The sequence below is a fragment of the Ostreococcus tauri genome (assembly GCF_000214015.3).
Source record: "Ostreococcus tauri WGS project CAID00000000 data, contig chromosome 04, whole genome shotgun sequence".
Lineage (NCBI taxonomy): Eukaryota > Viridiplantae > Chlorophyta > Mamiellophyceae > Mamiellales > Bathycoccaceae > Ostreococcus > Ostreococcus tauri.
Genome location: NC_014429.2, coordinates 280552 through 307021, shown reverse-complemented (window position 1 = coordinate 307021; position 26470 = coordinate 280552). Strand labels below are relative to the sequence as shown.

Below are 26470 nucleotides of genomic sequence, written 5' to 3'. Positions count from 1 at the left end.
GGCCCTTCCGACTAATAAAGAACAACGAACGTGATCGTGCAAGCGCTCCACACTCTAGATTGCTTATCGCGGGGAAACGGTGATTTCGCTTTCCGGGGCGGTAAGCGTACCGTTCTTAAGCTCAAGACCCGCGAGGAGCGGCCACGCGCCCGCTTGGAACATGAGACCGAGCGCCTTCGGGACATCAATGATGATCTCACCTTCAGTCGGCTTGCTCGCCGTCTTGTTCTCTTGGATGTAAGATCGGCCCGCATAGCCAATCCATCCCGCCACGTAAAGGAAACCCAAGCCCGGAATGGCGAACTCACCGAGGTGCTCGAGGTTGCCGTCGACAATCAAGTGCGGGAGGCCATCCTTACCGCAGAGGAGACCAGACTCACCGTAGTTGGCGAAGCGCGTCTTGGTCTTCTCCATGGTCGCTTGAAGAGCGAGCGCCGGGGCGGACTCCGGGTCGTACTTCTTGAGGCGCTTCTCGAGCGCCTTGAGTTCCGTCTTTTCACGCTTCGCGAAAGCCTTGGAGGTCTTGCACGGGGTCAAGCCGGCGTACGGCTGAACATCGCGCGCGAAGGCTTCTTCGACGGCGACGAGCGGAGCCGCGGCGACGGCGGCGGCGACGGCCAAGGACGCAGCCTTCTTGGAGAAGTCAACGGCGGAGCAGTGCGCGACGGTCTTCACCGCGCGCGTTTGCACGCGCGCGGATCGCTTGAGACCGGACACGGTCACCTTGCTGGTAAGCTGAGCCTGTTCGAGCGGAGTTCAAACGCGCGCCTTAGGTCAGTCTCTCGCTTCAATCGTCGCTCGATCGCGTCGTCTCCCCACCCCGGTCGCCCCTCGATTGACCACCACAACGCGTCACGACGCCCCCCTCCACCGTTTTCACGTCACCACGCCATCCGAACCCGCGCGACGCCATCCGCATCCGCCGCCTTCGCGTCGCCGCGAGACGCCGCGAATCGCCGCGCGATCGCCTCGCGCCCGCGCGCGCCCCATCCCACCCCCCCCCCGACCGCCATCCCCCCATCCACGCCGCGACGACGTCCACCGCCATCACCCTCGTCCCCCAAAGCGCTCCGATCCCCCATCGATCGCCCAGCGTCCGCGGCCACGCCCCAAAGATCTCGGATATCGCCCGATCGTATCGCCCCGATCGCATCGCGCGAATCATCATCCTCGATCGCCCGCGCGCCCCCGCCCGCCCCCGACGCCCCCCGCGCGCGCGCATCGCGATCGCGTCGTCGTCGTACCTGCGCGTGGGCGTGCATCGCGTCTCGATCGCGCGCGAAGTGCGGTCGCGCGCGGGCGTCCCGTCGCGGTCGCGGTGAAGATACGCTCGCGGATCACGCGATCGATCGGGGACGTCGTACATCACGGTGGGTTTACCCCATCGACGGTGGGCGTCGGGGCGGGGATAAAACCTCGAGCGCGGCGACGTGGACGTCGCGCGCTCGCGCTTACGGGTGCGTCGTCCCGCACCGCCGGCGCCGTGGACGCCGACGACGGACGCGACGACGGACGATCGCGCGCGCGTGGGGGCGCGGGAAGGGGTCGAGGGACGCGCGCGCGGGATGGCGCTCGCGGAGACGACGTGCGCGCGCGCGGCGGGGACGGCGACGGAGGTGATGGCGACGATGGTGGAGACGAGCGCGCGGGCGGCGCGGGCGCGGCGGCGGCGATGACGACGGCGAGTGGCGCGCGCGCTTTGGATCCGTCGGCGTACGCGTTTGAGTTCTACGCGGGGGCGAGAGAGATGTCGGAGGAAGATCGGGAGTGGTGCTTCGACGTGACGCGAAGGAACATGCGGGAGGCGTACGAGCGCACGTGGGGATGGGACGCGGTGGAGAAGCGACGAGAGCTGAATAATCACGCGGCGAGATTCATTTTGGCGAGAGAGGTGCGTAGTGGGGAGCTCGCGGCGTTCGTGCACTTTCGATTCGAGCGCGAGGACGAGGAGGTGGACGCGCCGGTGGGGTACGTGTACGAACTCCAATGCGAGCCGAAACATCAGAGACGGGCGCTGGGAGAGACGCTCGTGTGCGTCGTGGAGGCGGTGTCGAAGCGATTGGGGATGCACGCTGTTGTCTTGACGGTGCTCAAGGTGAACGTGGGGGCGTACGCGTTCTACACGAAGAGGATGAAGTACGAAATCGACGACTTGAGCCCGGACGAGAGTTTGGACGAGGGAAGCGCGCACTACTTGATCCTATCGAAACGCTTCGTTTGATGAGTGAAAGAATTCTCCTGTACTAACTAATTTCTAAGAGCTAAGCCGCGCGCGTTTCTTCGCATTCTCGTTCGAGTCGAACTTGGAGGTGGTCTTCTTTCGAATCACTTCCACGTCGTCATCGTCATCCGCCGCGCGCTCGAGCACAACATGTCTGCCATACAAGTGCGTGCCCTTGAGCGCATCCATCGCCGCCTGCGTCTCGCGAGCGGTATTGAACTCGACAAAAGCGAAGCCTCTATGCGCGCCGTCGAACTTTTTGGGCAAGCGAACCTGCTTGAGCTGACCGAACGGATTGAAGAGCTTCTGAATGTCTCGCTTGGTCGCCTCGAACGCGACGTTTCGAATGACGAGTTTCGTGGCGCTGAATCCCGTGGGAACTTTTGAGCTCTCCTTGCCATCATCTTCACGACCGCTACCCTGCGAGCTGAGCTCGAGTTTGAGTGTCTTTCCGTCAAGAGATGACCCTTGGAGCGCGTTTAGGACAGATTTGGCGGTGCGGTGACTGTCAAGCTCCACAAAGCCAAATCCTCGACTGAGCGTCTTTCCGCCAGGACCACGGTGGGTAACAATTCTAACGGATACGACTCGACCGGAGACGCGCTGCGCCGCGACGAGGAAGTGCGAACGTAACTTGTTCTCCGTGGTTCCGAAATCCAAGCCTTTTACGAAGATCGACAGCGCATCGTCGTTTGAACTCTTGCCAGCGAGGTCGCTCGTCGCGTCCACCTTCGCCTTGGTCTTCTCCCGAGCGGCTTGTGCCAGATCGCTTTCCGCCTCGGCAACGGCCAAAGCTTTGGCTCCCTTAATGTCCACCTTTGAGGTAGCAGCGAAAATATCATCCGGTGCCCACTCGACGTACAAAGGGACATGCCTGTAACGCTTATAAGCCAGACTAGTGAACGCACGTCGCGCCTCTGCAGCTTCGAGGAACTCAACAACGGCGATCGTGTGCGTATCTGGGAGAATAAACCTCGCCAAACCGCCATACTTTTCGCACATCTCTTTGAGCTCGTCTTCATCGGCTTCATAAGGCAAGTTTTTCAGCAACAACACGCAGTTGCTTCGCTTGACTCTGCTCGAACTCTTTGCCCCGCTGGCAGCAGCAGATCGCTCCAACGAATCTGCATCCACACCAGAGTCGGTGAGTTGCTGCTTTGTTGTCGCGATGACATGAGCTTCACCAAGTGCCATACGCACAGCGAGATCGTCCGCGCCGGATTCTAAAAGTTCAGCCTTTGTCACACCATAATGCGCGGCAATCGCAGCCGCGACCGTGTCTTGGCGCATGAAGAGCGAGTTCCAAGCCTTCGTGTTACCCGCATCCGCTTTGCGCTCTGCGTCGCGCTCAGTCTTGAACGAATCCTTTTTCCCTTCTTCTTCATCGTCCCCGCCCACGCGACCGACGCCACCCATGGTAGTATCGATCTGTGGCGCGCGCTTCGCCGGGAGCAAATGAATCAAGCGTCCTTGAAAGATGGAACCATCTACCGCCTCCATCGCCTTCACGCCATCCTCGGGGATGGCAAACGTCACGTACGCCAAACCTTTGCTTCGCTTTGTGCTGCGATCGACGAGGATGTGCACCGCACTGAGCTTACCGAACTGCTCAAAAAGCTCCGCGACTTCCTCTTCAGTGGCCGTGTAGGGCAAGTTTCGGACGAAAATTCGACCGGTTTCGGACAGGGCCTCCATGTCCGCCGCGTTCACGTCCTTGGTCTTTGGCTCAACCTCTTTGACGTCTTCAGACTTTTCTTCATTCGCCTCCTCGCCCTCAGACTTATCCAAATCATCGATATCATCTTCGCGAACTTCAGAGTCAGAATCTGATTCACTATCGTCTTCAGAGTCCTCCTCTGATTCCGAACTGAATTCAGACTCGGATTCGTCATTGATAGCACCCTGTTTCAACTTGAAGTAATCCATATCAGAAACCTTGTCATCGTGAGCCACGTCGTCCTCATCCGACTCTTCGTCATCTGATTCGAGGTCCGATGCGGATTCTTCGCCGTCGGAGCCTGATTCCCGCTCCTTTCCCTTGGAGTCACCGTCCATATCTTGGTACTCGTCATCGCTGCTCCCCGCGTCGCCATCCTCTCGCAATACCTTCTCGGAATCCTTATACTGCTCCAGCGTGTCCATATCCTCGAAGAAACCATCGCTCCAAAACTTGGACTTCTGCGGCATCATCAATTGCATGAACTCGCGAAACTTTGGATCCTCCTTCATCATCTGCTGCGCCTTGTACTTTGGGTCGTACTTTTCTCTCAATTTTTGTTTAGCCAACTTTTTAGCCTCTCGCGCCCCGATCCACCGCTCGCCCTCCTCCTCCTCCTTCGCCGGCGCCTTTTTCTTTTCAACCTCCTTATTCGCCGAGCTCCCGGCGCTGTACTTCGACCACGGCCTCGGGATCTGCGCGCTGTGTACGCTCCGCGCGTACGTCACCTCAATCCTGCTCGTGTCGATGAACGTCTTATCAAAGTACTTCATCGCACGCGTCGCCGCCTTCTCTGTCTTATACCCCACAAACGCCATCTGTCTCGACGTCCCGTCCGCCGTTCGCACAACCTTGACGTCCGTGACCTCTCCCTGAGACGCAAAGTGCTCTCGAAGTCTTTGCTCCTTCACGTGCTTCGGGACATTCTTCACGCATAATCTCGACGTCGGTCGCACCTCTTCGTCCACGGACGACGACGCGATACCGTTACCATCCGCACGCGCGCGCGCGGAGGCGTCCTCGACGTCGGATCGCGTCATTCCGAGCGCTCGAACGCCGACGACGAGTGGCGGCTGCGTCTCTCGTGGTCGCGTCTTGGATCGAGTCTCAATTTTGAGGTGGGTCGTGACTCTTGGAGTACTCCTGACGGGTCGTGACCCACGCGAGAGTCTCAAGAACGTCGGGTCCGTGACGCCACTCGTGCGACTCCGATGACATCCACGGGTCGTGATTCCTGACGATTGACTGAGACGTAAACAATGGCGAGGACGCGCGCGCGGTCGTCGAGGCGCGCGCGTCGTCCGCCTCTACGCGACGCTCGAGTGCAGGTGCGAGCGACGATGGATCGACCGCGAGGCGCGCGAAGGGGAAGGAAGAGACAATGCGCGATGGTTTCGTGGGAACCGACGACGGGAACGACGGCGTGGGAACGAGGAGGACGCTGAGGACGATCGCAGGCGTCAAGCCCTAAGATCGACCGCGGCGTACGCATCTTCGCGACGACGCGTCGTGGGGAGCGGCGTGACGGGTGATCGAGCGAACGGGAAAGATTCTGTATCAACCCGTGCGTTCGTTCGCGTCGGTGGGTGATGGAGAGCTCGGTCGGGGCGACGACGGGCGGGGCGATTGGGCGTGAGAAAACCCCAGGTCTGCCTGCTGGTGGCTGCGCGTATGCAAAGCATTCGATGACGTGACGGACGAGAGACTGACCGCAGACAAACGTTTTACGCGAACGTAGGCAACGATGCGTCTCATTCAGCGCGAGATCAAGCTCGCGATCCCGGAAGGCGTCAAGGTGACGGAGTGCAAGGCGCGCAAGATCACTGTCGTCGGCCCGCGCGGCACGCTCAAGCGTGACTTCCACCACGTCCCGAAGCTCGACCTCGTCCTCTCGGAGGATGGCTCCGAAATCATCGCGACGATGTGGCTCGCTTCCAACAAGCGCTCGTCTGCCTTGCGCACGACGATTAGCCACATCTCCAACTGCTTCGACGGCGTCACGAAGGGCTTCCGCTACAAAATGCGCGCAGTGTACGCGCACTTCCCGGTGAACATCGCCATCGAGGATAACGGCACGCGAGTTGAAATCCGCAACTTCCTTGGCGAGAAGCGCACTCGCGTGTGCCAGATGCTCGAGGGTGTCAAGGCGTACCGCGACGAGTCGGTGAAGGACTGCATCGTCATGGAAGGCAACGACATTGACAACGTGTCTCAGTCGGCGGCCCTCATCCACATGTCGTGCTTGGTGAAGAACAAGGATATCAGAAAGTTCCTTGATGGCATCTACGTTAGCGAGAAGGGCACCATCGAAACCGACGCGTAAACGGTGGAGGGTGTTCTGGGGCTGATGTCATTCATAGTCGTGACAAAAGCTTTCTTAGGTGTGTAACGGAGCGATTCTGAGCTCTACAAAATCTTCGATTCAACACTTAATTCGTTAGATAGAATTTTTTTCTCGCTCGTTTTCTCCTCCTCTCGTGACCTTCTCACGTCACGCGACGGCACGCTTCACTTCCCGACGCGATGGCAGAGGAAGTCCCACCGGGCGACCCTCCTGTCGAGCAGGTCGTCGATGAACCCGCCGACGAACCCGCCGACGCCACACCTCGTACCTACCTCGGCGTCGCTATCGACTTCGCGCGCGCACTCTATAAAAACTGCGTCCCGAAGAGAGCGATATTGACGCCCTTCGAGCAAGGCGTCAAGGCTTCGAGGTTGTTAAGACGCACTCGAAAAGACTTCGCCCGCTTCGACGCGGATGGCTCGGGAGGAATCGACCGCGATGAACTGTGCGATGTATTAGAAATTGACCGTCGAGGGACGACATCCAGAGCGGTGCTCGATTTCTTCGACGCGGACGGGGATGGGAAGATTAATTTTGAAGAATTTGTATCGACGCTCGGGACGCTCGGCGCTGTGGTGGACAACATGCGTCGATGCAAAGAGAATCGAAAGGAGAACATCCCGCGCGAGGTGTGCTTTGTGTTCACCGTGATGGATTTCGACGGCGACGGGAGGGTCGATCGCGGGGATTTTGCGCAGTTGTTGTGGGAGTACGAGAGACGAAAGGAGCGCTCGTTCGGTCGGTTGAAGAGCGTGCCGGTGGCGAATTTCTCCGCGATCGATTCGTCGCTCGAGGTCACGGCGACGGAGCGTTACATTGCGGATCAACGAGCGGAGCGACGAGAGTTCTTACGACCTGTGCGAGCGTTCGTTAAGAGCGCAACTCTGTACCTGTCACGGCAGTGCCCAGAGGCGATGACGCTCCAAGATGTGGATAAAGTTTACACCGAGTTCAAGCCTCTCTTCGAGGCCACGATTGCGCTTCATAAACAACTTAGAAATATTTCTGAGCGCTGTGCCAAACTGATTCGGACACTTTACAACGGCATCGATGACATAGAAGAGTTACATCGACAGATGTGTGACAGGGCAATTGCGATGAGAGCAAAGAGGGAGGAAAACAAAGGCGACTGGGACTGGGCGAAAGGTCTACAACGCAGCAGCAAGCACACGAGCGCGAGGGAGGAGCACGTAAAGGAAGAGCGTCAAGTGTTAGCAGAGGTGGCGCAGATAGGTAGATTATTGCGAGGGGAGAGGGTGGTAAAATCAGGCACGGAGGAAGAACGAGAATTTCTCAGCGCATTTTCTTTCCGCAGGGATGGAAGTGTTCACAGAGCGGAATCAAGGCGCTTAAGAGGTCCGCGAGCGTCTGGAAGAGGGAGTAGCAGCATAGAAACGGCGAGGATGAGGGCACGCCAGTTGGCGCATCAGCCGCCTCGCGAAGCTGCAAAGGTTCTGTCTGAGCTCGGTGTCACCGCTCAGAAGGATGTGATTCATCGTCTTTCAAGAGATAATGCGGCGAAAATCATAGTAGAAATGGGACAGCTGCAGCAGGATGTATTGCTATGTCATTTCAAGGAGCTGCAAGAGTCCGTGATGAGGATCAAAATTGCGAGAGTAGAGGATTTTGGGCGATGATGTGACTCCATGTGTAATCCGAGGTTCGAGGAGACAAACCCGCGCGCTTCATTCTCCGACTTCCCTCAGGAGGAATGCATACGATCAGTTTGATGTTACTCGTACTACAGCTCGTTTTCGCGTTCGCGTCCGTTGTATCGGCCGACCACGACGCAGATTGGTTTCGAAGCACAAACTCTGGGAGACACAACAGTTTAGATTTGTCAAAAGGACTCGAAGACCAAGTTGCCGCGACCACGTGTCTATCTGATTCTTTCGTCCGTGTGAATGGACGTCGCTTCGAAGTAGGTGGTGAGGAGTTCATCTTTGCGGGGTGGAACCAGTGGGAAATGATGGAGCAAGCTACGGGCGCTGGACCGCCGGCGCGACATACTCCCCTGAGCGGACGAGAGCACATCGTACGATTGTTAAACGAGGGCGTTAAGACTGGCTTGAAGGTCATTCGAGTTTGGGCGCATCTTATCACACCAGGTCAAGAAGTTCAAAGCGAACCGGGTGTTTGGAACGAGGAACGACTGCGAGGTCTCGATTTCTTCATCGATGAGGCTCGCAAGCGTCGCCTTCGGTTGGTGATAGTCCTGGCTGACAACTGGTACGTGAGCGGTGGCGTGGATAATTACGTGAAGTGGTCTGGTTCGGCACAGACGCACCAGGACTTTTTCATCGATTCTGGTGCCAAAAGAATCTTCAAGGACATGATCTCGACAATCACAAATCGACAAAACACCATCACGGGTATTCGTTACGCGGATGATCCAACTATCATGTCGTATAATCTCATCAACGAAGCACGCTGTCAAAATTGTCCAGCGGAGACGATGGGAAGGTGGATTGACGAAATGGCTCGATTTCTAAAATTGAACGCCCCGAATCAGCTGGTTGGTCTAGGTTACGAAGGCTTTTTTCATGAGAGTGATCCAGAAGATTTGCGAGCGACAAATCCTGGCGTCGGCTCGAATTGGGCGGCGAAAGAGGGCCAGTCGTGGCTCCGTCACTCTAGACTCAAGAGCATCGATTACACATCAATTCACGTGTGGCCCGATAATTGGTCGCCGAAAACAGTCGAGTTCATGAAGTCCTTCATAAGGTCGCGAATCGATCTAGCGCAGTCCGTCGGCAAGCCTTTCGTTCTGGAGGAGTTCGGTAAAAAGGTCGATCGTTCCGCCGGCGAAGCAGGCTTCGTCGAGCGCGATCAATACTTTTCTGCTGCCTTCGAAATCGCCGAGCGAGCGGCTCGAGACGGCGAGCTCTCTGGAACAATTTTCTGGCACTGGTACGACAGAGGCATCGGCTTGACGTCGAGATACGGAATTCACAGTGATGAGACGACGTTCGAATTAGTGAAGCGACACGCCAAACGAATGAACATCATCGGGAACGTGCGTGACTTTTGTTCCTACGCCTAGTTTACAAGAGCGACGCACTGCCACGCTAAATTTTCTCGCAACTCTTCTCCGCCACCGTTCATGTAAGCGCTTCGATCAAAAAGGAGTTCGCGCACCGGCGCCGATGAACTCTCATTAATCTCCGCCTCCCACACCCATGAAACATTCTCAAACTCGCTAAAACTCTCACGTATGCTGTCTTCGTCGCTCTCCGCCTCGCGAAGCGAGTACGACGTCACCACGAGCGGTGTCTCGTCCCGTACCACCACTCGCTCGATCGTCGGGAGCCAATCTTCCGGATCGTACCCCCATACGCCCGCATTAAACGCGAAAGCCACGTTCGCTCGCTCATCCACATCATCGCTCGACGCGCACTCGTGATGTAGCCCGCATCGAAATTCCACCGTGACCGCCGCCCGCTTCGCCGTCGCCTCTTCAGCCGTCACCGCGCGTCCCAACTCCACCCCCTCGTCCACGCGCACGTTCGGTCCAACGCACACGACGGAAACTTCCTCGACCCCCTCCTCCCTCGCCATCGTCGCCAGCCCCCCGAACGACCGCGCGACGTCCTCCGGCGTCGTCCCCTCCCGTCTATCGGCGCCGAGCACCAAGACGTGCAGCGCGCGCCGCCCCGACCGACTCGCGACGTCGTCGAGCGTTCCCAATCGACGCACCGCCTCGCACATCGTGCGCGACCGCGAGCGCGCGGCCTCGCGCGCGAGCTCGTCGTCGACGCGCCGCGCCATCGTCGCGAGGTGTCGACGATGCGACGGGGCGACGGTGCGGTCTCGGCGCGACCGACGCGGACCCTGTGCCGGCGATCGCGACGCGGACGACGCGCGCGTCGCTCGCCGCGCGCGAGGGGCGCGCGCGCGGACGCGATCGCGATCGCACCGCGGACGTCGCGCGCGTCGCACCGCGCGCGAGGTCGACACGGGGGCGCGGACGCGCGAGGCGATTGGGTGATAATCCGTGCGGGGCGATCGAGCGACGACGCGGATCGAGACTCGGTGCGCGCGAAAGACGTCGCGTGGGAACGGTGAGGGACGGCGCGTGGAGAAGTTATTTTCGTGAACGATCGGTGCGCGATGAACGCGGAGAAGCGAGCGGAGATTTACACCTACGAGGCGCCGTGGATGGTGTACGCGTGCAACTGGAGCGTGCGGCAAGACAAGCGATTCAGGCTCGCGCTCGGATCGTTCGTCGAGGAGTACAGCAACAAGGTGGAGATCATCACCTTGGATGAGGAGACGGGGGAGTTTCCGAAGGAGGCGAAGTGCTCGTTCACGCATCCGTATCCGTGCACGAAGATTATGTTCATCCCGGACAAGGAGTGCACCAAGGAGGATCTGTTGGCGACGACTGGGGATTATCTGAGGATATGGCAGGTAAAGGACGAGGACACGGTGCAGATGAAGTCGTTGCTGAATAATAACAAGAGCAGTGAGTTTTGCGCGCCGCTGACGAGCTTCGATTGGAACGAGACGAAGCTTCAGAGGGTCGGGACGTCATCCATCGACACTACGTGCACAATTTGGGACATTGAGCGAGAGTGCGTGGACACGCAACTCATCGCGCACGATAAGGAGGTGTACGACATCGCTTGGGGTGGTCCCGAAGTGTTTGCTAGCGTGAGCGCGGACGGAAGTGTACGGGTTTTCGATCTCAGAGATAAGGACCACAGCACAATAATTTACGAGAGTCAGACCCCAGACACACCCCTGCTGCGCCTAGGATGGAACAAACAAGATCCGCGGTACATGGCCGCGATCTGCATGGATAACCCGGTGGTCGTGCTCGATATTCGCTTCCCGACTTTGCCCGTGGCGGAACTTCAGAGCCACAGGGCGAGCGTGAACACGTTAGCCTGGGCGCCGCACAGCTCAAGTCACATGTGTACGGCAGGCGACGACAGCCAGGCATTGATTTGGGACTTGTCGTCGATGAACCAACCGCCTGAGGGAGGATTGGATCCAATTTTAGCGTACTCTGCGGGTGCGGAGATCAATCAGCTACAGTGGAGCGCGACGCAGCCGGATTGGATCTCAATCGCGTTCCGCAACAGTTTGCAGATCCTTCGAGTCTAGATTCGTGTGGTCTTGATCTCTTAATCTCGAGACTTCGCACTCAAGGCGGCGGCGGTGTATACTATCTTATCCAATCTTTCGGGACTTGAGCACTCGAATAATATCAACTAGATCTCAGTATCCGGCAGGGCTGTTTAATACTACCTTTTTGCTCGCGCAACCTGTCGCGAGCGTCGCGAGCGTCACACTCCCACGCGTCCGTATCATGCCCGCCGACGACCCATCAGAGCGTCGAACATTGACGTGCGATCACGTGTGCCCGAGCACGAGCGCCAACGTCGCCACGAAACTCCTCGAGGCGATCGCTCGAGCGACGGTGTATCAAACCAACTTTCTATCGACGAGCGCTTCGAAGAGCGAAAAGGCGTCGTCGTGCGCGCGCGAGCTCGAGCGCGCGCTCTTGGACGGAGAGGGGAAGACATTGAAAGATCTGCTCGACGCGATTAATAATTGGACGGCGTCCAAGCGCGGGTTCATGAGCGAGGTGCTTGGCTCAAGTGACGAAAATGTGCGAGCGATGGAGAAAGAGTTGGATTTAGTAGACGTATGGCCGGATTCGAAGAGGCACGCGCTGGCGGTGAGGTTGGTGCGTGATCACTTCGATGTCAATCACCAGGCGCACTGTTCGACGTCATTCGACGACGAGGAGGGGTTGTACGCACACAAACTCAAGGACTGCTCGTTTCGACCGATGTCGTGCGAGAACGAAGGATGCGTGGCGACGTACAGCCTGAAGAACCAGGAGAAGCATGACAGTATGTGCTCTTTTAAAGTCATAGATTGCAGTCTAGGATGCGGGGCGCGGGTGATGCGCCAGGACATGGAGGCACACACGACTGGACCGTGCGAGATGCGCCCTGTTTCGTGTCCGTATGCCCTGATTGGATGCGATGGTCCGGTTCCCCAGCGAACGATGCCGAACCATCTCGTCGAGAACGCGGATAACCACTTGCGTATGCTATACGAAGCGAGCGCGAAGATGTCTATTCGCGTCGAGGAGCTAGAGACGTGGGCAAACGACTTAGTCGCCAATGACAACACTCGCCGCGAGGGCATCCGCGCCATCGACACCGCCCTTCTCGCGCTGGAGACAAAGCACTTAGAGCTTGACACCAACACGACCAAGCACACGGCCAAGCTCGAGGCTCGAGTGCGAGAACTGGAATCCACGGTGAAGAAGCAAGCCGTCGAGCTTGTCTCGGTGCGCAAGCAACTCGCTGACATCGTCAAAACGGTAAGTCAACTCTCCAAACATTAGCCCGCGCGAGATGTAACGCGCACGCTTCGCTTCGTTTTTCTCGATTTTCGCCCCGTCGACGCCGTCGGAGTGTCGATCTCGTTCGTCGCGCGCTCATATTCCAGGCACCATGATTCATGACTCACGCATGACTCCAGCTCACGTCAGATCTTACCCCTCGCGCGTCGAACTCGTGCGCGAATTCGCGCGCGCGTTCGCCCGGGCGCGCGTCGTGATCATCCTCGACGATCTCCGCTCGAGATGTCCACCACGCTCATCGTCACCGCGTTCAATGACGAGGAAAAGGTGCGCGCGTTTGAAATCTCAGCTCCACCAGTCCCGACTGACCTCGAGCTCGTTTTCTCACTGAATAGGCGGAGATTAGAGCTCTGTGCGCGTCGTTGGACGTGCGGTTGGATGAGTCCCACGGCCTGGGTGATGCCTTCGACGTGTGCGTGGCGAAGACGACGACCTCGATGAAGTACGACGAGGCGAGACAGATGCGGAAACCAATCGTGACGCTGGATTGGTTGCGCGCGAGCGCAAAGGCGAGGCGGTTGATCGAGATGGATAGATACAAAGCGCCGCCGTTGATGGGGTGCGTCGTGTCCATCACGGGATTCACAGATTTGACGGTTCGGTCGGCGCTTCAGAAGAGGGTGGAGGCAAACGGGGGGATATATTCACCGGACCTGGTGTGCGATAAGTGCACCCACTTGATTGCGGCGAAACCCGAGGGACAGAAGTATGAGGTAGCGAAAACTGAGTCAGAGAGAGGAAAGTCGCTCGTTAAGATTGTGAGCGAAAAGTGGTTGGACGATTGCGTGCGGTTAGGGGAGAAGGCCAGCGAGGATCGATATCAAGTGGTGGAGAGAGTCGTCGCCGCGCCGCAAGAGCCGAAATGGGTGCCACCGCCGCTGCTAGAGGATGACACACCGTGGGATTCGCATTATTTATTCGGATGTCGAATTTGCTTGGTGGGATACGATGACTACGGGCCTGAGGATTCCCAAACAAAGAAGAATTTGATGCAAAAGGATGCGTTTGAGATCACGAAGATGGTTCGTCTTGGCGCTGGTATCCTCACTAAGGATTTAGATAGGGCGACGCACATAGTCCTGAGCCGGAATGCGAGCTTCAGAGCTTATCACAGCGTGAGGATGGCTAAAGATCGCTGCCTCACCGATACATGGTTGTACAACTGCACCGCGGAGAGAAAGTGTCTGCCTTCGGAGGACAATCTCATCTCGGAGAAAGTCTGGGAGAAGGTCGGCAAGGCTATGACTCAGCTTCGTCGAAACGAGACATCGTCGGTTTCGCTGAACTCGGGCGGTAATCGGGATGTGTCGGAAGAGCTTGTGCGCGAGAATCGTGTGAGTCGGTTGAACCCAGCTATGGCTGCACCACAGCAAGAAGTTCGTGAGCCAGAGGTCGTGACCAGGGAGCAAAATCCTCTTGCTCGGGAGAACCTTACTCGTACCTGTGTGCCTGAAACTCACAACACGATTGGAACTGAACTACCCGCTACAGAGGTCGTTCGAGGCGACATTCAGGCCGAGTCAGGCGATCCAGGCTCGATTAATGTGCCCTTCATCGACAAGCAAATGGCGCTCTCTGCGCTGTTACCGGAAGATGAAGCGTCGACGGCGCGAGAAATCATTAGTCAGGGCGGCGGAAGAGTGATTGATTCGCGCACTGGCAGAGAATTCATGACGGCTGACTTCATGGTATGCCCATCGATGCCAGGTGCAGAAGAGCGACGGATGTTGGCAAAGATGGCAATCGGTAAGACGCAGCTCGTGACATGCTTTTGGCTGGAAGAGTGCTTGCACCAGGGTAAGATCATCGACGTGATGAACTCTGTGGCGTATCGACCGCTCGAAAGCGACCTACCGGAAATGAACGATGTTCACATCAGCACATCGCAATACGATGAGAGCGTGAAACGCGCTATTCGATACATGTGCGCACTTGTCGATGCCAAGTACTCTGATCGCCTAACTCGAACACAGAACACCCACTTGCTCACGCCGATCGCTTCTGGTGCGAAGTATAAAGGTGCTTCGGAGTGGGGTCACATAATCACCACAGTCGAGTGGTTGGAGAACTCCATCAAGATTGGCAAGCGTCTCAAAGAGTCCGATTTTGTTCCTAGGTCTGATCCCGAGCGGCACGCGGACTCGCAAGCCGAGCCAGATCAACGTACCAAGTCGTTTCCTCAGGTTGGAAGGGATCTCTCTGCTTTACTGCAAACGTCTGACGCGAATGTGTTGACACCGAACAGCATCACAAAGAGTACTCCGAGCACCGACAGCCGAAAGCGCAAGTCTGCTGACCTCCGCGGGAAGACTCCACTTTCTCGTAAGTCCTCCGGGACGACTCCTGGAAGTAAACGCCTGAAAACTCCGAACAGTAGAGCAAAAGCGACTGAACAGCTGTACAACGAGGTCATGGAGAAGATGGAAGAGCAAGAAGAAAGACAGAGACTGCAACCGATGCCAACTGAACCCATCAGTTTCCCGCCGCCAACGCTGGTTGCCGCACGAAACGCGACGGGGATTTCAAGTTTGCAGCTCACTCAGCAGGAAAAGCACGAAACGCAGGTGGGATACGCGGATTTCAAGCGGAACTCACCGAGAAAGTCTCCTCGCGCACGACTCGATGGAACGGACAAGCTGAACACATTGTTCTCCACGTCCACCAATGCGACGACCACGAGGAGCATCACCTCGCAAGGCGATAACCCAAGCGAGTGGATTTAGAGCAATAGTACTACATGTAGCTTAGCATAGCAAACGTAGCTTGATGTTGAACCTTCACCATCCGTAGTGCACACGCATACCTGACTTCAGAGTTCGCCATGCTGTCCTCGACCCTTCGAGCGCTCGGTGAGACGCTCGCCTCCGCTCCCTCGCGGTCGAGCTCGAGAGTGTTTCAATACTCGTACTCCACTCGCTCGCCCGCGCTCAGGGCGTTCAAAACGCCGCGCGAGGTGTCGACCTGTGAGACAGTGGCGAAGAAGAGTCGCTTCGTCGCCGCCGTGTCCCCGTGCGCGTCCCCCGATGAGGCCTTGGCGTTCGTCCGCGAGCGCGGCGACGCCGGTGCGTCGCATAACTGCTGGGCCTTTCGCATCGGCGATGACGTGTATCGATTCAGCGACGACGGCGAGCCGGGCGGAACCGCCGGACAGCCAATATATTCGGCGATACAGAACAGCGGCCTCGATCGAGTGGTGGTTCTCGTGACGCGGTACTACGGTGGCACGCAGTTGGGAACCGGTGGTTTAATCAGAGCGTACGGCGGAGCGGCCCAGACGGCGCTGGAGCTCGCGACGCGCACCGCGGTCGTGGTCACCCCGAGGTGCGACGCCGTTTGCAATATGGACGCGGCAGACGTAGGTCGCGTCTTCTCCGCGCTGGACGAGTTCAGTGCGGAAAAAGTAGACGAAGAGTACTCGGATGACGGGACCGTGCACGTGCAGGTCATCATAGAGGAGAGTGTGGCAGAGAATTTGCGAGAGAGGATCCTCAATAGCACGAGCGGTCGAGCAGACTTCAAGTGGTGGCCGTCCGGAGGATGACCCGACGTAAACGTGCGGCCTAGCTTCTAGAAATCAAATAATAAAACGTCAAATCGTATGCACTACGTCCACTCTAACTCCCATGGATGCCAATCCTTCTCGCTCGGCACAACGCTCTTCTTTGCGACGTCCCGTCGCATCGCCTTCCGCATGTCGAACGCGTCCTCCTCTCCGCTGTAATAATTCAGCACCCTGCGATACACCGAGTACCCAAACTTTTCATACATCCCGATCGCGAGTTTATTCGACACTCGAACGAACAGATCGACGAAGTACCCGTCGTTCGCGTCCTCCGTCGCCCGCTCGAGCGCGCCCATCAACTCTCGCGCGAGCCCTTGTCTCCGGTGCGTCGGCGCCACCGTCACCGCCGTCACGTGCCCGTGCCACAGCTCCCCCGAGCCCTCGACCTTACCCATGACGTACCCGCACGGATCGCCCTCGCGGTCTCGCGCGCACGTGAACATCTCGGGCCACGTCGAGAGGTAGTGCAGGTAAAAGCGCAGACCGTACGTCTCCGTCAACGCGTCCACGTTCACCGCGTTGTACCGCAAGAGGTCGCGACAGGTGAAGGGTGAGAGCGTTGTCATCGCTCTCGACTTCGAGGCGCGCGAGCGCGGTGCGCGAGGACGCGCGACGACGTTTGAGGCGATGCGTCGCGCGTCGGGGACACTTTTGGGGATTTTCTCAATGCGTCTTCGCTTTTCGCTTCACACTTCGGTGCGTCGCGGCTCGAGGCGCGCGAGTCGACGGCGAGTGCGAGGAGAGTTGAATATCACGTCGACGGTGGTTCTTTCCGATGGGCGTGAACGCGTTGAGAGCGGACGAAGACGCGCTCAGGACGACGTTGGAGTTTTTGCGCAGACACAACCTGACTGCGTGCGAAAAAGCGCTCGCGCGCGAGATGGCACGGGAAGACGGCGGCGCGAGCGGCGGAATGGATTATGGTGATGTCGAAGAGACGACCAGCGAGGAGGCGTCGGATTCGGAGGATGAAGAGGAGAGCAAATGGAGCGCGTCGACGCTTCGACGCTTGCGAAGCGTGGACGTGAGCGGACGCGCGATGGTGACGATTGCGGAGGAGATGGAGGAAAAGCGGGCGAAAGAGGAGAGACGGGCCAGTACGGTGTCGAATGTCGAGCCGTTCGATGAGTTGGACGGGACGAGGACGCACGAGGAAGCGCTGGCGATGTGGCGCGCGCGAGGAGACGCAAATTGCGAGTACGAAGACGACGACGATGAGGGATTCGAAAGGTGCTTTGTACCCAGGCATGAGGTCTGGAAATACGTCGTAGACTCATTCGTCGCGACGGAGGTGAAGCTCGAGGGTGAGCCGGATGATGACGGACATGTGCACTTTAAGTCGGCTGAAGGCGATGGGAAGACGCCGACGGAAGGCGACGCCAAGACGCCGACCCTCGATCGCCCGGGGAGCTTCACCTTTGGCGATGGTCCGAGCGAGAGTGAGATAGCTGATGGAAACACCACGCCATTACCCTCGGGTTGGACGGATCCCACGCACAGCGCGTACGATGCTTTCCATTTGAAGGTGTATCACAAGGCAAGTAAAACTGGTTTTGAGACTTCAAAGGAATTCGTCGTTAAGTACGGTGACGTCGTGGCGAACAGGTACAGGATAGCCGAAGGAATTGGACGAGCGGCGTTCAGTAAGACGGTGCGCGCGCAGGATCTCCAGACGAATAAGGCTGTGTGCTTGAAGATAATAAAGAACAACAAGGATTGTGTGGACCAAGGACTGGACGAGATCAAGCTATTGAAGATGCTCAACGACAAGGATCCGAAGGACGAGAAAGGCATTTTGCGCATGCTTGATTTTTTCTACTTTAAAGAGCATCTCTTCATTGTCAGCGAGCTGTTACGAGCGAATCTGTACGAGTTTCAAAAGTACGATTTGGAAACCACTCCCACGCCGTACTTCTCTCTGGCTCGAATTCAACGCGTCGCGAAGCAAGTGCTCAAGTCTCTTGTCTTTGTGCACGATTTTAACCTGATTCATTGCGATTTAAAGCCTGAGAACATTTTGATGAAGTCCTACGCCGATTGCACCGTCAAGATCATCGACTTTGGCAGTTCGTGTTTCACCACCGATGTGATCGGTACTTACGCGCAGTCCCGAGCGTACAGGGCGCCAGAAGTCATCATCGGTACTCAATACTCGCAAAAGGTTGATGTGTGGTCTCTTGGTTGTATTCTCGCCGAAATATACAGCGGAAGAGTGTTATTTCGCAATAATTCCGTGTCGGGTCTGTTGGCGAGAGTGGTAAGCATGAGGGGGCCGTTCGATCCAAAGATGCTCGCACAAGGAACGCAGAGCCAGAAGTACTTCACCAAGCAAGGATTTTTATACGAACTGGACGAGATGAGCGGTAGCTTGACTATCCTTCGACCGAAGAGGACGAGTTTACGGAGGAGAATCGGTAGTGATGACGAGGATTTAGTTGACTTTTTGGAACGACTATTGTGCGTCGATCCTGAACGGCGCGCGAGCGCCGCTGAGGCGCTCGCGCATCCTTGGCTCTCAAAGGTGTATGAACAATAGATTTGTCCAATGATTCGTTGTACAAATGAACTTAAATTTCCACTTTTATGTCTATCGTCGATCGTAACGGTCGTACTTGTCTTCGCGCCTGTAAGGTTTGTACGAGTCGCGATCTCGCGAGCGCGAGCGATCCCGTCGCCTGTCTCGGTCGCGCGAGCGAGAACGTTCCCGCCTGTGATAATCTCTGTCTCTGTCTCTATAGCCACCATCGCGTCTATCATCGTAGTGGTTTCGATTGCGGCGATCGTCGTAATCTCGTCGACCGCTCGCGCTCGGGGCCCGTCTGCCGACGTGCGTTGCAAGTGAGTTCTTCACAGACTGCGGCTGAGAACCACCAGCAATGCGGCTCCCGCCCTGACCACCGCAACCGAGACCTTTATCTGAGTATCCAAGCTCCTTGATCCTCTCCACGATCTCTCTCCTCGCAACCTCAGGAATCCTCGGCAGGATGGTTTCGAAGTACCTCTGCTCGAGCAGCAAGTCGCGAACGAACGCGCCCATCGTCACCTCCTTCCCGTCCGGCGACGGTTTAAACTTTTCCTCGTCTCCGAAGAACTCCTCGCACCACTTCAAGAGCTCCCGCCCGTTCTTCACGTACCGTACATACAGGAACCCTAAAGCTCGGATAAACGGCGAGTCTCCGTGCCTCAACAAATGCCACACGTTGCCGTCGCTGAGCTCCATCTCACAGAATTGAAACAAGATGCAAAACCCCGTCGACGCCCCCCGCGCGTTCCCGCACATCCACGGTTCGCAGTGATCGACCAATTCATAAATCTCATCCACGAGCGCCATGAAATCGTACGCCGGTCGCCCCAGATCGTCCGCGCGACGAAGTTTTCGAAAGTATTCTGAGTGCGCAATGTTTTGTCGAAGCACCTCCTCGACGCCGTGCGACTTCCCGCTCGTCGCCGCGCCGTTCCCGAACGGGGTCCAGATCGGTCGTCCGTGGTTTTCGATCACCGACGGCATCGCTCGCGCCCACGCGTCGGGCGCGATGTGCGGTGCGCGCGCGGGCGTCGCGCGCCCGGGAGATCACTCCGTGTGGGCAAACAGTCTGATTCACGTCAGTCACCCACGCACGCGGTCCGCCCGAGCCCGCCGCCGGTGATGGGAAAAAGTGGTGAAAAAATCCGTGCGTGGAGACGATCGCCCGCGCGACGACGCGCCCCGCACACCGCGCCCGCGCGCGTGCGAAGACCCTCGCGCGCGCGACGATGAGCGCTCCCGCGGACGCGCCGAGGAACACCGCGAGACGAGACCTCCTGCTCGATCTCCAGCGCCGGGCGCAGGCGCGATGGGAGGAGACCAAGGCGTTCGAGGTGGACGCCCCGGCGCGCGCGAGCGAGGCCGAGAGCGAGGCGAAGTTCTTCGGGAATTTTCCGTACCCGTACATGAATGGATTGTTGCACCTCGGACACGCGTTCTCGCTGTCAAAGCTGGAGTTCGCGTCGGCGTATCACAGGTTGAAGGGCGATCGCACGCTGTTCCCGTTCGCGTTTCACTGCACCGGGATGCCGATCAAGGCGTGCGCGGATAAGATCACGAAAGAGATCGCGCAGTACGGGAACCCGCCGGTTTTCCCGGACGAGAGTGAGCTCGCGGCGGCGGCGGAGGCCAAGGCGGCGAAGGAGGCGGCGAACGCGGGGCCGACGGACCCGACCAAGTTTGTGGCGAAGAAGTCCAAGGCCTCGGCGAAGAAGGGGACGCAGAGCACGCAGTGGGGGATCATGCAGGCGAGTGGGATCCCGGAGGATGAAATTCCGAGCTTCGCGGACTCCATGCACTGGTTGAACTACTTCCCACCATTGGCGAAGCGAGACGTCGCGGCGATGGGTTGCCAAGTCGACTGGAGACGCTCGTTCATCACCACCGATGCAAACCCGTTCTATGACGCGTTCGTTCGATGGCAGTTCAACACGTTGAAGAAGATCGGTAAGATTGTGAAGGCGAAGCGCTACGCTGTTTACTCGCCGATCGACGGTCAGCCGTGCGCCGACCACGACAGAGCTTCAGGCGAAGGCGTTGGACCGCAAGAGTATCTCCTCATCAAGATGGCTGTGTATGAGGAGTGCCTCACCGGCGATTTGGCTCCGTTGAAGGGTAAGAAAGTGTTCTTGGCCGCGGCGACGTTGCGTCCGGAGACGATGTACGGCCAGACGAACTGCTGGATTTTGCCAGACGGTGACTACGGCGCGTACGAACTCGCGAATGGAGAAGTTCTCGTCATGTGCGAGCGTGCCGCCCTCAACTTGTCGTATCAGGAACAGTTTGCCGAAGAGGGTAAGCCGAAGTGCTTACTCAGCTTCAAGGGCCAAGCTTTGATCGGCTGCGTGGTGGAATCCCCGAGAGCGGTTCTCAAAAAAATTTACTGCTTGCCCATGATGACCATTTTGATGAACAAGGGCACGGGTGTGGTGACCTCCGTCCCGTCCGATTCGCCGGATGACTTCATGGCTCTCAGCGATCTCAAGGCGAAGGCTGGTCTTCGCGAGAAGTTCGGGGTCAAGGATGAGTGGGTGATGCCTTTTGAGGTTGTTCCTTGCATTAACATTCCTGAATTTGGCGACGCGTGCGCACCGAAGGTGTGCGCCGAACTCAAGATTCAGTCTCAAAACGATCGCACTAAGCTCGATGAAGCCAAGCATAGAACGTACTTGAAGGGTTTCACTGATGGTATCATGCTCCTTGGCGAACACAAGGGTAAACCAGTGAAGGAAGCAAAGCCTATTATCAGGCAGGAGATGATTGACGATAAGACTGGTTTGGTGTACAGCGAGCCCGAGCGAACTGTCATGTCCCGTTCCGGCGGTGAGTGCGTCGTCGCGCTCACTGATCAGTGGTACCTCGAGTACGGTGAAGAGTCTTGGAAGTTGAGAGCCGACAAATGCCTCGAGAACATGAACTGCTACCATGAAGAAGCTCGAAATGGTTTCATTCACACTCTCGGGTGGCTTCGTCAGTGGGCTTGTAGCCGCTCGTTCGGCCTGGGCACGAGAATGCCGTGGGATCCGCAGTACTTAATCGAGTCGCTTTCGGACTCCACCATTTACATGGCGTATTACACTGTTGCCCACCTGTTACAAGGTGGAGACATGTTTGGCAACGCGCGGCCGTCAGTCGAGCCGGAGCTTATGACGGATGCAGTTTGGGATGCCATCTTCCTCGGAACCGAGAAGCCTGACGAGAATGTTTTCCCGCGTGATTTGCTTGATCGTATGATCAACGAATTCAACTACTGGTACCCGTTTGACCTTCGTGTCTCCGGAAAAGATTTGATTCAAAACCACTTGTCTTTTGCCATCTACAACCACACGGCGATCTGGGAAGATAAAAAGATGTGGCCGCGCGCATTCAGAACGAATGGTCACTTGCTTTTGAACAATGAGAAGATGAGTAAGTCTACCGGTAACTTCAAGACGCTTAAGCAAGCCATCGAAGAGTTTAGCGCTGACGCAATGCGTTTCAGTCTTGCGGATGCTGGTGATACGGTCGAAGACGCCAACTTCGTCGAAGATACGGCAAACGCCGCTATTCTGCGCTTGACGAAGGAGATTGCTTGGTATGAAGAACAAAACGCTGACATCGAAGCAGATAAGCTACGCAAGACGGCTCCGAACAAGTTCATCGATCGTGTCTTTGCAAACGCCATGAACATTGCCATCGCGCAGACGCAAGCCAATTATGAAAACATGATGTTCCGCGAAGCGCTGAAGACTGGCTTCTATGATTTGCAGTCTGCAAGGGATGCGTATCGTCTCATGAGTGCCGAAGAAGGCGGCATGCAAGTTGACCTTGTGAAACGCTTCATGGAGGTACAAACTCTGCTCCTTGCGCCAATTTGTCCGCACACGTGCGAGCACATCTACGGTCAACTCCTGATGAAGGAAGGCAGCGTCACTAACGCAGGCTTCCCCGTCGGTGAACCGGAAGATACTGCCCTCACTGCTGCGAACAAATATTTGGGTGATCTTATCACGAATATGCGTAAGGGAATCGCCAAGTGTACGGCTCCTCCGAAGAAGGGACCGAAGGGTCCGCCTAAGTCTGTCAAGTCTGCCACTGTCTTCATTGCCTCTGAGTTCGTCGGATGGCGCGCCATTTGCTTGGGCATCTTGTCTGAGTGCTATGAAGCAAAGATGAAGTCGTTCCCACCCGTGCCAGAAATCCTCGAAAAGGTCAAGGGCAGCGAACTTGCGGGAGACGCCAACTTCAAAAATGTCATGAAAATGGTCATGCCTTTCATCAAGTACAAGATGGATGAGACGAACGTCGCCGGTGTCTCAGCTCTCAGTCTGAAGAGTATTTTCAATGAGATAGACGTGCTCTCGGAGAACATCGATTTCATCAAGCGCGCGTTACACGTGCCTGAGGTGAGGATTTGTCTCACAACGAGTGACAACGTGGGCTCGAAGGCTGACGAAGCCACGCCCGGATCCCCGGCTTTCGAGTTTGAAGTCGTGGAAGACGTTACTGAAGGCAATAATCTCGCCGAGGGTCTCGCGAGAGTGCTTCTGAACTAATTAGCTTGCTGTAGGAAAAATCAAACATTCAATTCAAATGAACTCAAATTAATTGAAAGCGGTGCTAGAACTAGAACGCTACAGCCATCTCGACGCATTAAATTCTCTACGGTCGTTTGGTTTCTCACGCCAGCCGTAATTATGACGCGATCTAGGAACGAAATTTGACCCCTCATCTTCGTCATCGCGGTATCCCATATTGAGCACTTTGCGCTTCACTTCAGCGAGCTCAGCCTCTTCAGCTTTCATGACCTCCTTGACGCTCGCCACAAACTCAGCGCCCTCAGGTACATTGAGTTCCTTCGTGACCTGCTTTCCCTGGTTCTTTACCAACATTTTGAACATGATTGTACCCCCAGAAGTGTTCTTCGGTTTGTAAATACTCGCTTTCGAGAAGTTTCGTGTAGCACTACCAAGGGCCGGATTAGCAGGTGTGCCAAGGAATTTATTCATTTCGCGCTCGAAGTCTCGCTGCTCTTGCATCGAAGCTTGCTTGAGCTTCATGCGAACTTTAACTTCCTGCTCCTCTTCGGAAGCCTCGGATCCGTCACCAGACGCATGTTCATCATTGACGTCCATGTCCGAGTCGACTGAGGGCTCGCTAACGGATGATTCTTCGTCCTCCTCATCCGCCGACTCCTCCATGTCTTCATCCTCAGGTTCCTCACTCTCACTCAACCCCTCAACTTCATCTTCTTCCAATACGGTCTCCATGCCACCAGGCGTAGTATTTGGCTTCTCGATAAGTTTTTTACACTCGGCATTCGCTTCCTCGTAAGTCTCACAGATTTTCATTCGCGGATTCAACGCCACCAGCACCTCCACGACGTCGTTTGCAACATCTACAGCGACGTCCTTTGTTAGGGCATAGCGCTGGAAGAAGATGAGAAATCTATCGAGTTCCTTTCGCTGCGCGTGATTCATCGCACCGTGGCCTTTAAGGGCGTTTTCTAAAAGTGTACAAACCATGCGGAGGCGAATCGTGTCGCCCGGGTAGTCCTTCGCTTCGCGCCCATCATAACCGATAGAAATTATCAGGTAGAGCGTGTCAAGGATCTCGCGGAAGTGCGAGACGCGTTCCTTGTACAAACATGCAAGAAGCCTCATATTTGCGACACGTCGTTGGTGCATCCACGTCTCGTTTACTTCTAGTCCGAATCGAACATCTTCGAGCACAGCGTCCAGACATCGCACAGCAAGCGTCGGATAGAACTGGGACAACTTTGCAATCAGCGCAGCGACGGCTGGTACCGATGAATGCCTGAGCTTGCACACCTTGAGTAATTTCTTCACGAGATATTCCTCCGTCTCGTCCCACGGTAGCTTTCGGAGTTGCGTCGCCACTTTCTCTAACGTCCGCTTTGACAGTTGAGAAAAAATGAGATCTCGTATGTACTCTTGCATCGGCGGCCGAGTTTTACGTACGATGATCGTCTGAACTGGTCTGCACTTGTAATAAGCGCTGTCAACCAGTGCGCACTGACGCGCATCGAGTTGGCTCACGGCTTTCAGTCGCAAGAAGATGTCCAAAATACTTCCCATTCGCTTTGACGTTGTCTGTGTTCTCGTGAGGTAGTAACCGGCTACATCAAACAGAGAACACAGAACATCGACGTTGTCTCCGTGAAAATCGTCAACGAGTAGTTTAATGACTTCGAAAACCGTACTCAAATCCGTTATCATCCCGAACTTGACGAGCTCGCCGATGAAAATGATGTTCTTCAACCGCTCGCCAAGATTTGCGCGCGTACCCTTCTTCATGAGATAATCAAAATCCTCCTTGAGAGCCTTTGACACGGTGGGAGCGATGTCATCAAAAACGGCCCCGAGAGTTGCGATCATTCTACCATAAAAGGGAATGCGATCGATCTCCGACCGTCGAACGTTCAGGAACTCTTGAATCAAACGCTTCCTACCACCTCGAGCTCCGATGTAACAAAAATCTGTGCAAATTGAATCAGCTTTGTCCTTTGACATGCAGTCGGATAGTCGCAAGATTAATCCCTGTAACTTTGCAGTACGTCCCTCAGTGATGTCTTCCTTTTCCCGCTTGAGTCGCTCGGTCTCGGACTCGATCTCTTGCGTATCGCTAGCTAATAACACCGCCGGTATGGAGGCTTGTAAATCTGGAAGTGTCTCATAAAAGTGCCGCTGCTCCTCGTCTTCCCACAAATCACTTCGTTCGCTCGATGTCCGCACGCCACCTCGATGTAGTTCCATTGTTCCCACGGGTGCAACCCTCTCCTCGACCTTCTTTTTCATCTCTGGAAGCTCTCGTCCAAGCGTCTCGGCAAGAGTCGTCGCCCCCTTCAACAATCCGTCAAAAACCTTCGTGAGCGCCGCGAACTCCACAGATGCAGATTCGCTCACCGCTCCGGTACGTTCTAGCAATCGTGCTATCTCGCGCTCTTGCTCCGTCATGGCAAAAAATGCCTCCATGAGCACGAGGAAGAGTCTGTCGCAGTACTCGTTGAGCGTCGACTTGAACTCCTGCTGAACATCCGCTGGAAGAACGAAATCTTCGTCGTTCGTCTCAAACTCTGGCTCGGCGCCGAGCATCTCTACCGCGAAAGTTTTCGCGAAGCTTGAGAGCGTGCTCAGGGTGTGTTGATACAGATCAGGCGCGATTTTGTATTCGAGACGCGCCAATTCCTTCACCACATCGAGCACGGGCTTCACTTTGGGACACACGCCGACAATGTGAAGTTCGAGAAACAGACGCAGCTTGATCCGGCGTTGCAACGCCGAGGGTAGCGCTTCGATCTCACCCTCGGCCATCTTCAACAGCGTCTCGGGCCTCGGTGGGACCACGTACGCGCGCAGCGCCTCTTCGAGCGGCGCGGCAAAGTCGGCGTACGTTTGGTGCATGCAAGAGATGATCTCCACCGCCGCGTTCACGTCCGAGCTCTTCATCTTCCCCTCCACGCACGCCAAAGCCGCCTCGCTGACGTACTTGCTCACATTCGTCTTACTCAGCTCCGTCAACAGCGCCCGCGCGTTTTCCTCTGTAATCGTCCGCAACTTTTTAATCAGCGTCGTATTCTTCTTAATGCTCGAATCCCTCGATTTCAGCCCTTGCTCGTCCGGCCTCGACGGCGACGCGTTCCCCACCCTCGCCCTCGCCCTGACCTCGCGCGATCGCTCCCACTCTCGCCGTCTCGCCTCGAGCTCCGCCGCCGCCT

The 26470-nt window shown here is 56.6% G+C and overlaps 16 protein-coding genes across 16 annotated transcripts; 10 read left to right on the top strand and 6 right to left on the bottom strand.

The window, feature by feature from the left end:
• Positions 1-63: 63 nt before the first annotated feature.
• Positions 64-1262, bottom strand: OT_ostta04g01790 (Photosystem I PsaF, reaction centre subunit III; the record flags this gene model as incomplete). Its single annotated transcript, XM_003078658.1, has 2 exons — positions 64-741; positions 1245-1262. The coding sequence occupies 2 exons, from the start codon at positions 1260-1262 to the stop codon at positions 64-66; spliced, it is 696 nt and encodes a 231-aa protein (XP_003078706.1).
• A 410-nt stretch (positions 1263-1672) lies between these two features.
• OT_ostta04g01780 (Acyl-CoA N-acyltransferase) lies at positions 1673-2221 on the top strand (the record flags this gene model as incomplete). Its single annotated transcript, XM_003078657.1, has 1 exon — positions 1673-2221. One exon carries the CDS (start codon positions 1673-1675, stop codon positions 2219-2221), a length of 549 nt encoding a protein of 182 aa, XP_003078705.1.
• A 33-nt stretch (positions 2222-2254) lies between these two features.
• On the bottom strand, positions 2255-4978 carry OT_ostta04g01770 (Nucleotide-binding, alpha-beta plait; the record flags this gene model as incomplete). The annotated part of the gene is made up of 1 exon (XM_003078656.1): positions 2255-4978. The coding sequence occupies one exon, from the start codon at positions 4976-4978 to the stop codon at positions 2255-2257; it is 2724 nt and encodes a 907-aa protein (XP_003078704.1).
• Positions 4979-5682: 704 nt separating this feature from the next.
• Positions 5683-6261, top strand: OT_ostta04g01760 (Ribosomal protein L6, alpha-beta domain; the record flags this gene model as incomplete). The annotated part of the gene is made up of 1 exon (XM_003078655.1): positions 5683-6261. One exon carries the CDS (start codon positions 5683-5685, stop codon positions 6259-6261), a length of 579 nt encoding a protein of 192 aa, XP_003078703.1.
• A 200-nt stretch (positions 6262-6461) lies between these two features.
• OT_ostta04g01750 (EF-Hand 1, calcium-binding site) lies at positions 6462-7919 on the top strand (the record flags this gene model as incomplete). Its single annotated transcript, XM_003078654.1, has 1 exon — positions 6462-7919. One exon carries the CDS (start codon positions 6462-6464, stop codon positions 7917-7919), a length of 1458 nt encoding a protein of 485 aa, XP_003078702.1.
• Positions 7920-7993: 74 nt separating this feature from the next.
• Positions 7994-9325, top strand: OT_ostta04g01745 (Glycoside hydrolase, catalytic domain; the record flags this gene model as incomplete). Its single annotated transcript, XM_003078653.2, has 1 exon — positions 7994-9325. One exon carries the CDS (start codon positions 7994-7996, stop codon positions 9323-9325), a length of 1332 nt encoding a protein of 443 aa, XP_003078701.2.
• On the bottom strand, positions 9322-10050 carry OT_ostta04g01740 (unnamed product; the record flags this gene model as incomplete). Its single annotated transcript, XM_022984472.1, has 1 exon — positions 9322-10050. One exon carries the CDS (start codon positions 10048-10050, stop codon positions 9322-9324), a length of 729 nt encoding a protein of 242 aa, XP_022838738.1.
• Positions 10051-10392: 342 nt separating this feature from the next.
• Positions 10393-11391, top strand: OT_ostta04g01730 (WD40 repeat; the record flags this gene model as incomplete). The annotated part of the gene is made up of 1 exon (XM_003078652.1): positions 10393-11391. One exon carries the CDS (start codon positions 10393-10395, stop codon positions 11389-11391), a length of 999 nt encoding a protein of 332 aa, XP_003078700.1.
• A 205-nt stretch (positions 11392-11596) lies between these two features.
• On the top strand, positions 11597-12649 carry OT_ostta04g01720 (Zinc finger, TRAF-type; the record flags this gene model as incomplete). Its single annotated transcript, XM_022984470.1, has 1 exon — positions 11597-12649. One exon carries the CDS (start codon positions 11597-11599, stop codon positions 12647-12649), a length of 1053 nt encoding a protein of 350 aa, XP_022838737.1.
• Positions 12650-12889: 240 nt separating this feature from the next.
• On the top strand, positions 12890-15390 carry OT_ostta04g01710 (BRCT domain; the record flags this gene model as incomplete). The annotated part of the gene is made up of 2 exons (XM_022984469.1): positions 12890-12934; positions 13003-15390. The coding sequence occupies 2 exons, from the start codon at positions 12890-12892 to the stop codon at positions 15388-15390; spliced, it is 2433 nt and encodes an 810-aa protein (XP_022838736.1).
• A 98-nt stretch (positions 15391-15488) lies between these two features.
• On the top strand, positions 15489-16208 carry OT_ostta04g01700 (Elongation factor G, III-V domain; the record flags this gene model as incomplete). The annotated part of the gene is made up of 1 exon (XM_022984468.1): positions 15489-16208. One exon carries the CDS (start codon positions 15489-15491, stop codon positions 16206-16208), a length of 720 nt encoding a protein of 239 aa, XP_022838735.1.
• A 62-nt stretch (positions 16209-16270) lies between these two features.
• Positions 16271-16795, bottom strand: OT_ostta04g01690 (Acyl-CoA N-acyltransferase; the record flags this gene model as incomplete). The annotated part of the gene is made up of 1 exon (XM_003078650.2): positions 16271-16795. The coding sequence occupies one exon, from the start codon at positions 16793-16795 to the stop codon at positions 16271-16273; it is 525 nt and encodes a 174-aa protein (XP_003078698.2).
• A 209-nt stretch (positions 16796-17004) lies between these two features.
• OT_ostta04g01680 (Serine/threonine-protein kinase, active site) lies at positions 17005-18765 on the top strand (the record flags this gene model as incomplete). Its single annotated transcript, XM_003078649.2, has 1 exon — positions 17005-18765. The coding sequence occupies one exon, from the start codon at positions 17005-17007 to the stop codon at positions 18763-18765; it is 1761 nt and encodes a 586-aa protein (XP_003078697.2).
• A 51-nt stretch (positions 18766-18816) lies between these two features.
• On the bottom strand, positions 18817-19737 carry OT_ostta04g01670 (Pre-mRNA-splicing factor 38; the record flags this gene model as incomplete). Its single annotated transcript, XM_022984467.1, has 1 exon — positions 18817-19737. One exon carries the CDS (start codon positions 19735-19737, stop codon positions 18817-18819), a length of 921 nt encoding a protein of 306 aa, XP_022838734.1.
• Positions 19738-19982: 245 nt separating this feature from the next.
• On the top strand, positions 19983-23288 carry OT_ostta04g01660 (Aminoacyl-tRNA synthetase, class Ia; the record flags this gene model as incomplete). The annotated part of the gene is made up of 1 exon (XM_022984466.1): positions 19983-23288. The coding sequence occupies one exon, from the start codon at positions 19983-19985 to the stop codon at positions 23286-23288; it is 3306 nt and encodes a 1101-aa protein (XP_022838733.1).
• Positions 23289-23366: 78 nt separating this feature from the next.
• Positions 23367-26470, bottom strand: OT_ostta04g01650 (Up-frameshift suppressor 2; the record flags this gene model as incomplete). The annotated part of the gene is made up of 1 exon (XM_022984465.1): positions 23367-26470. A coding segment is annotated over one exon (3104 nt), but the record flags the coding sequence as incomplete, so codon positions are not given.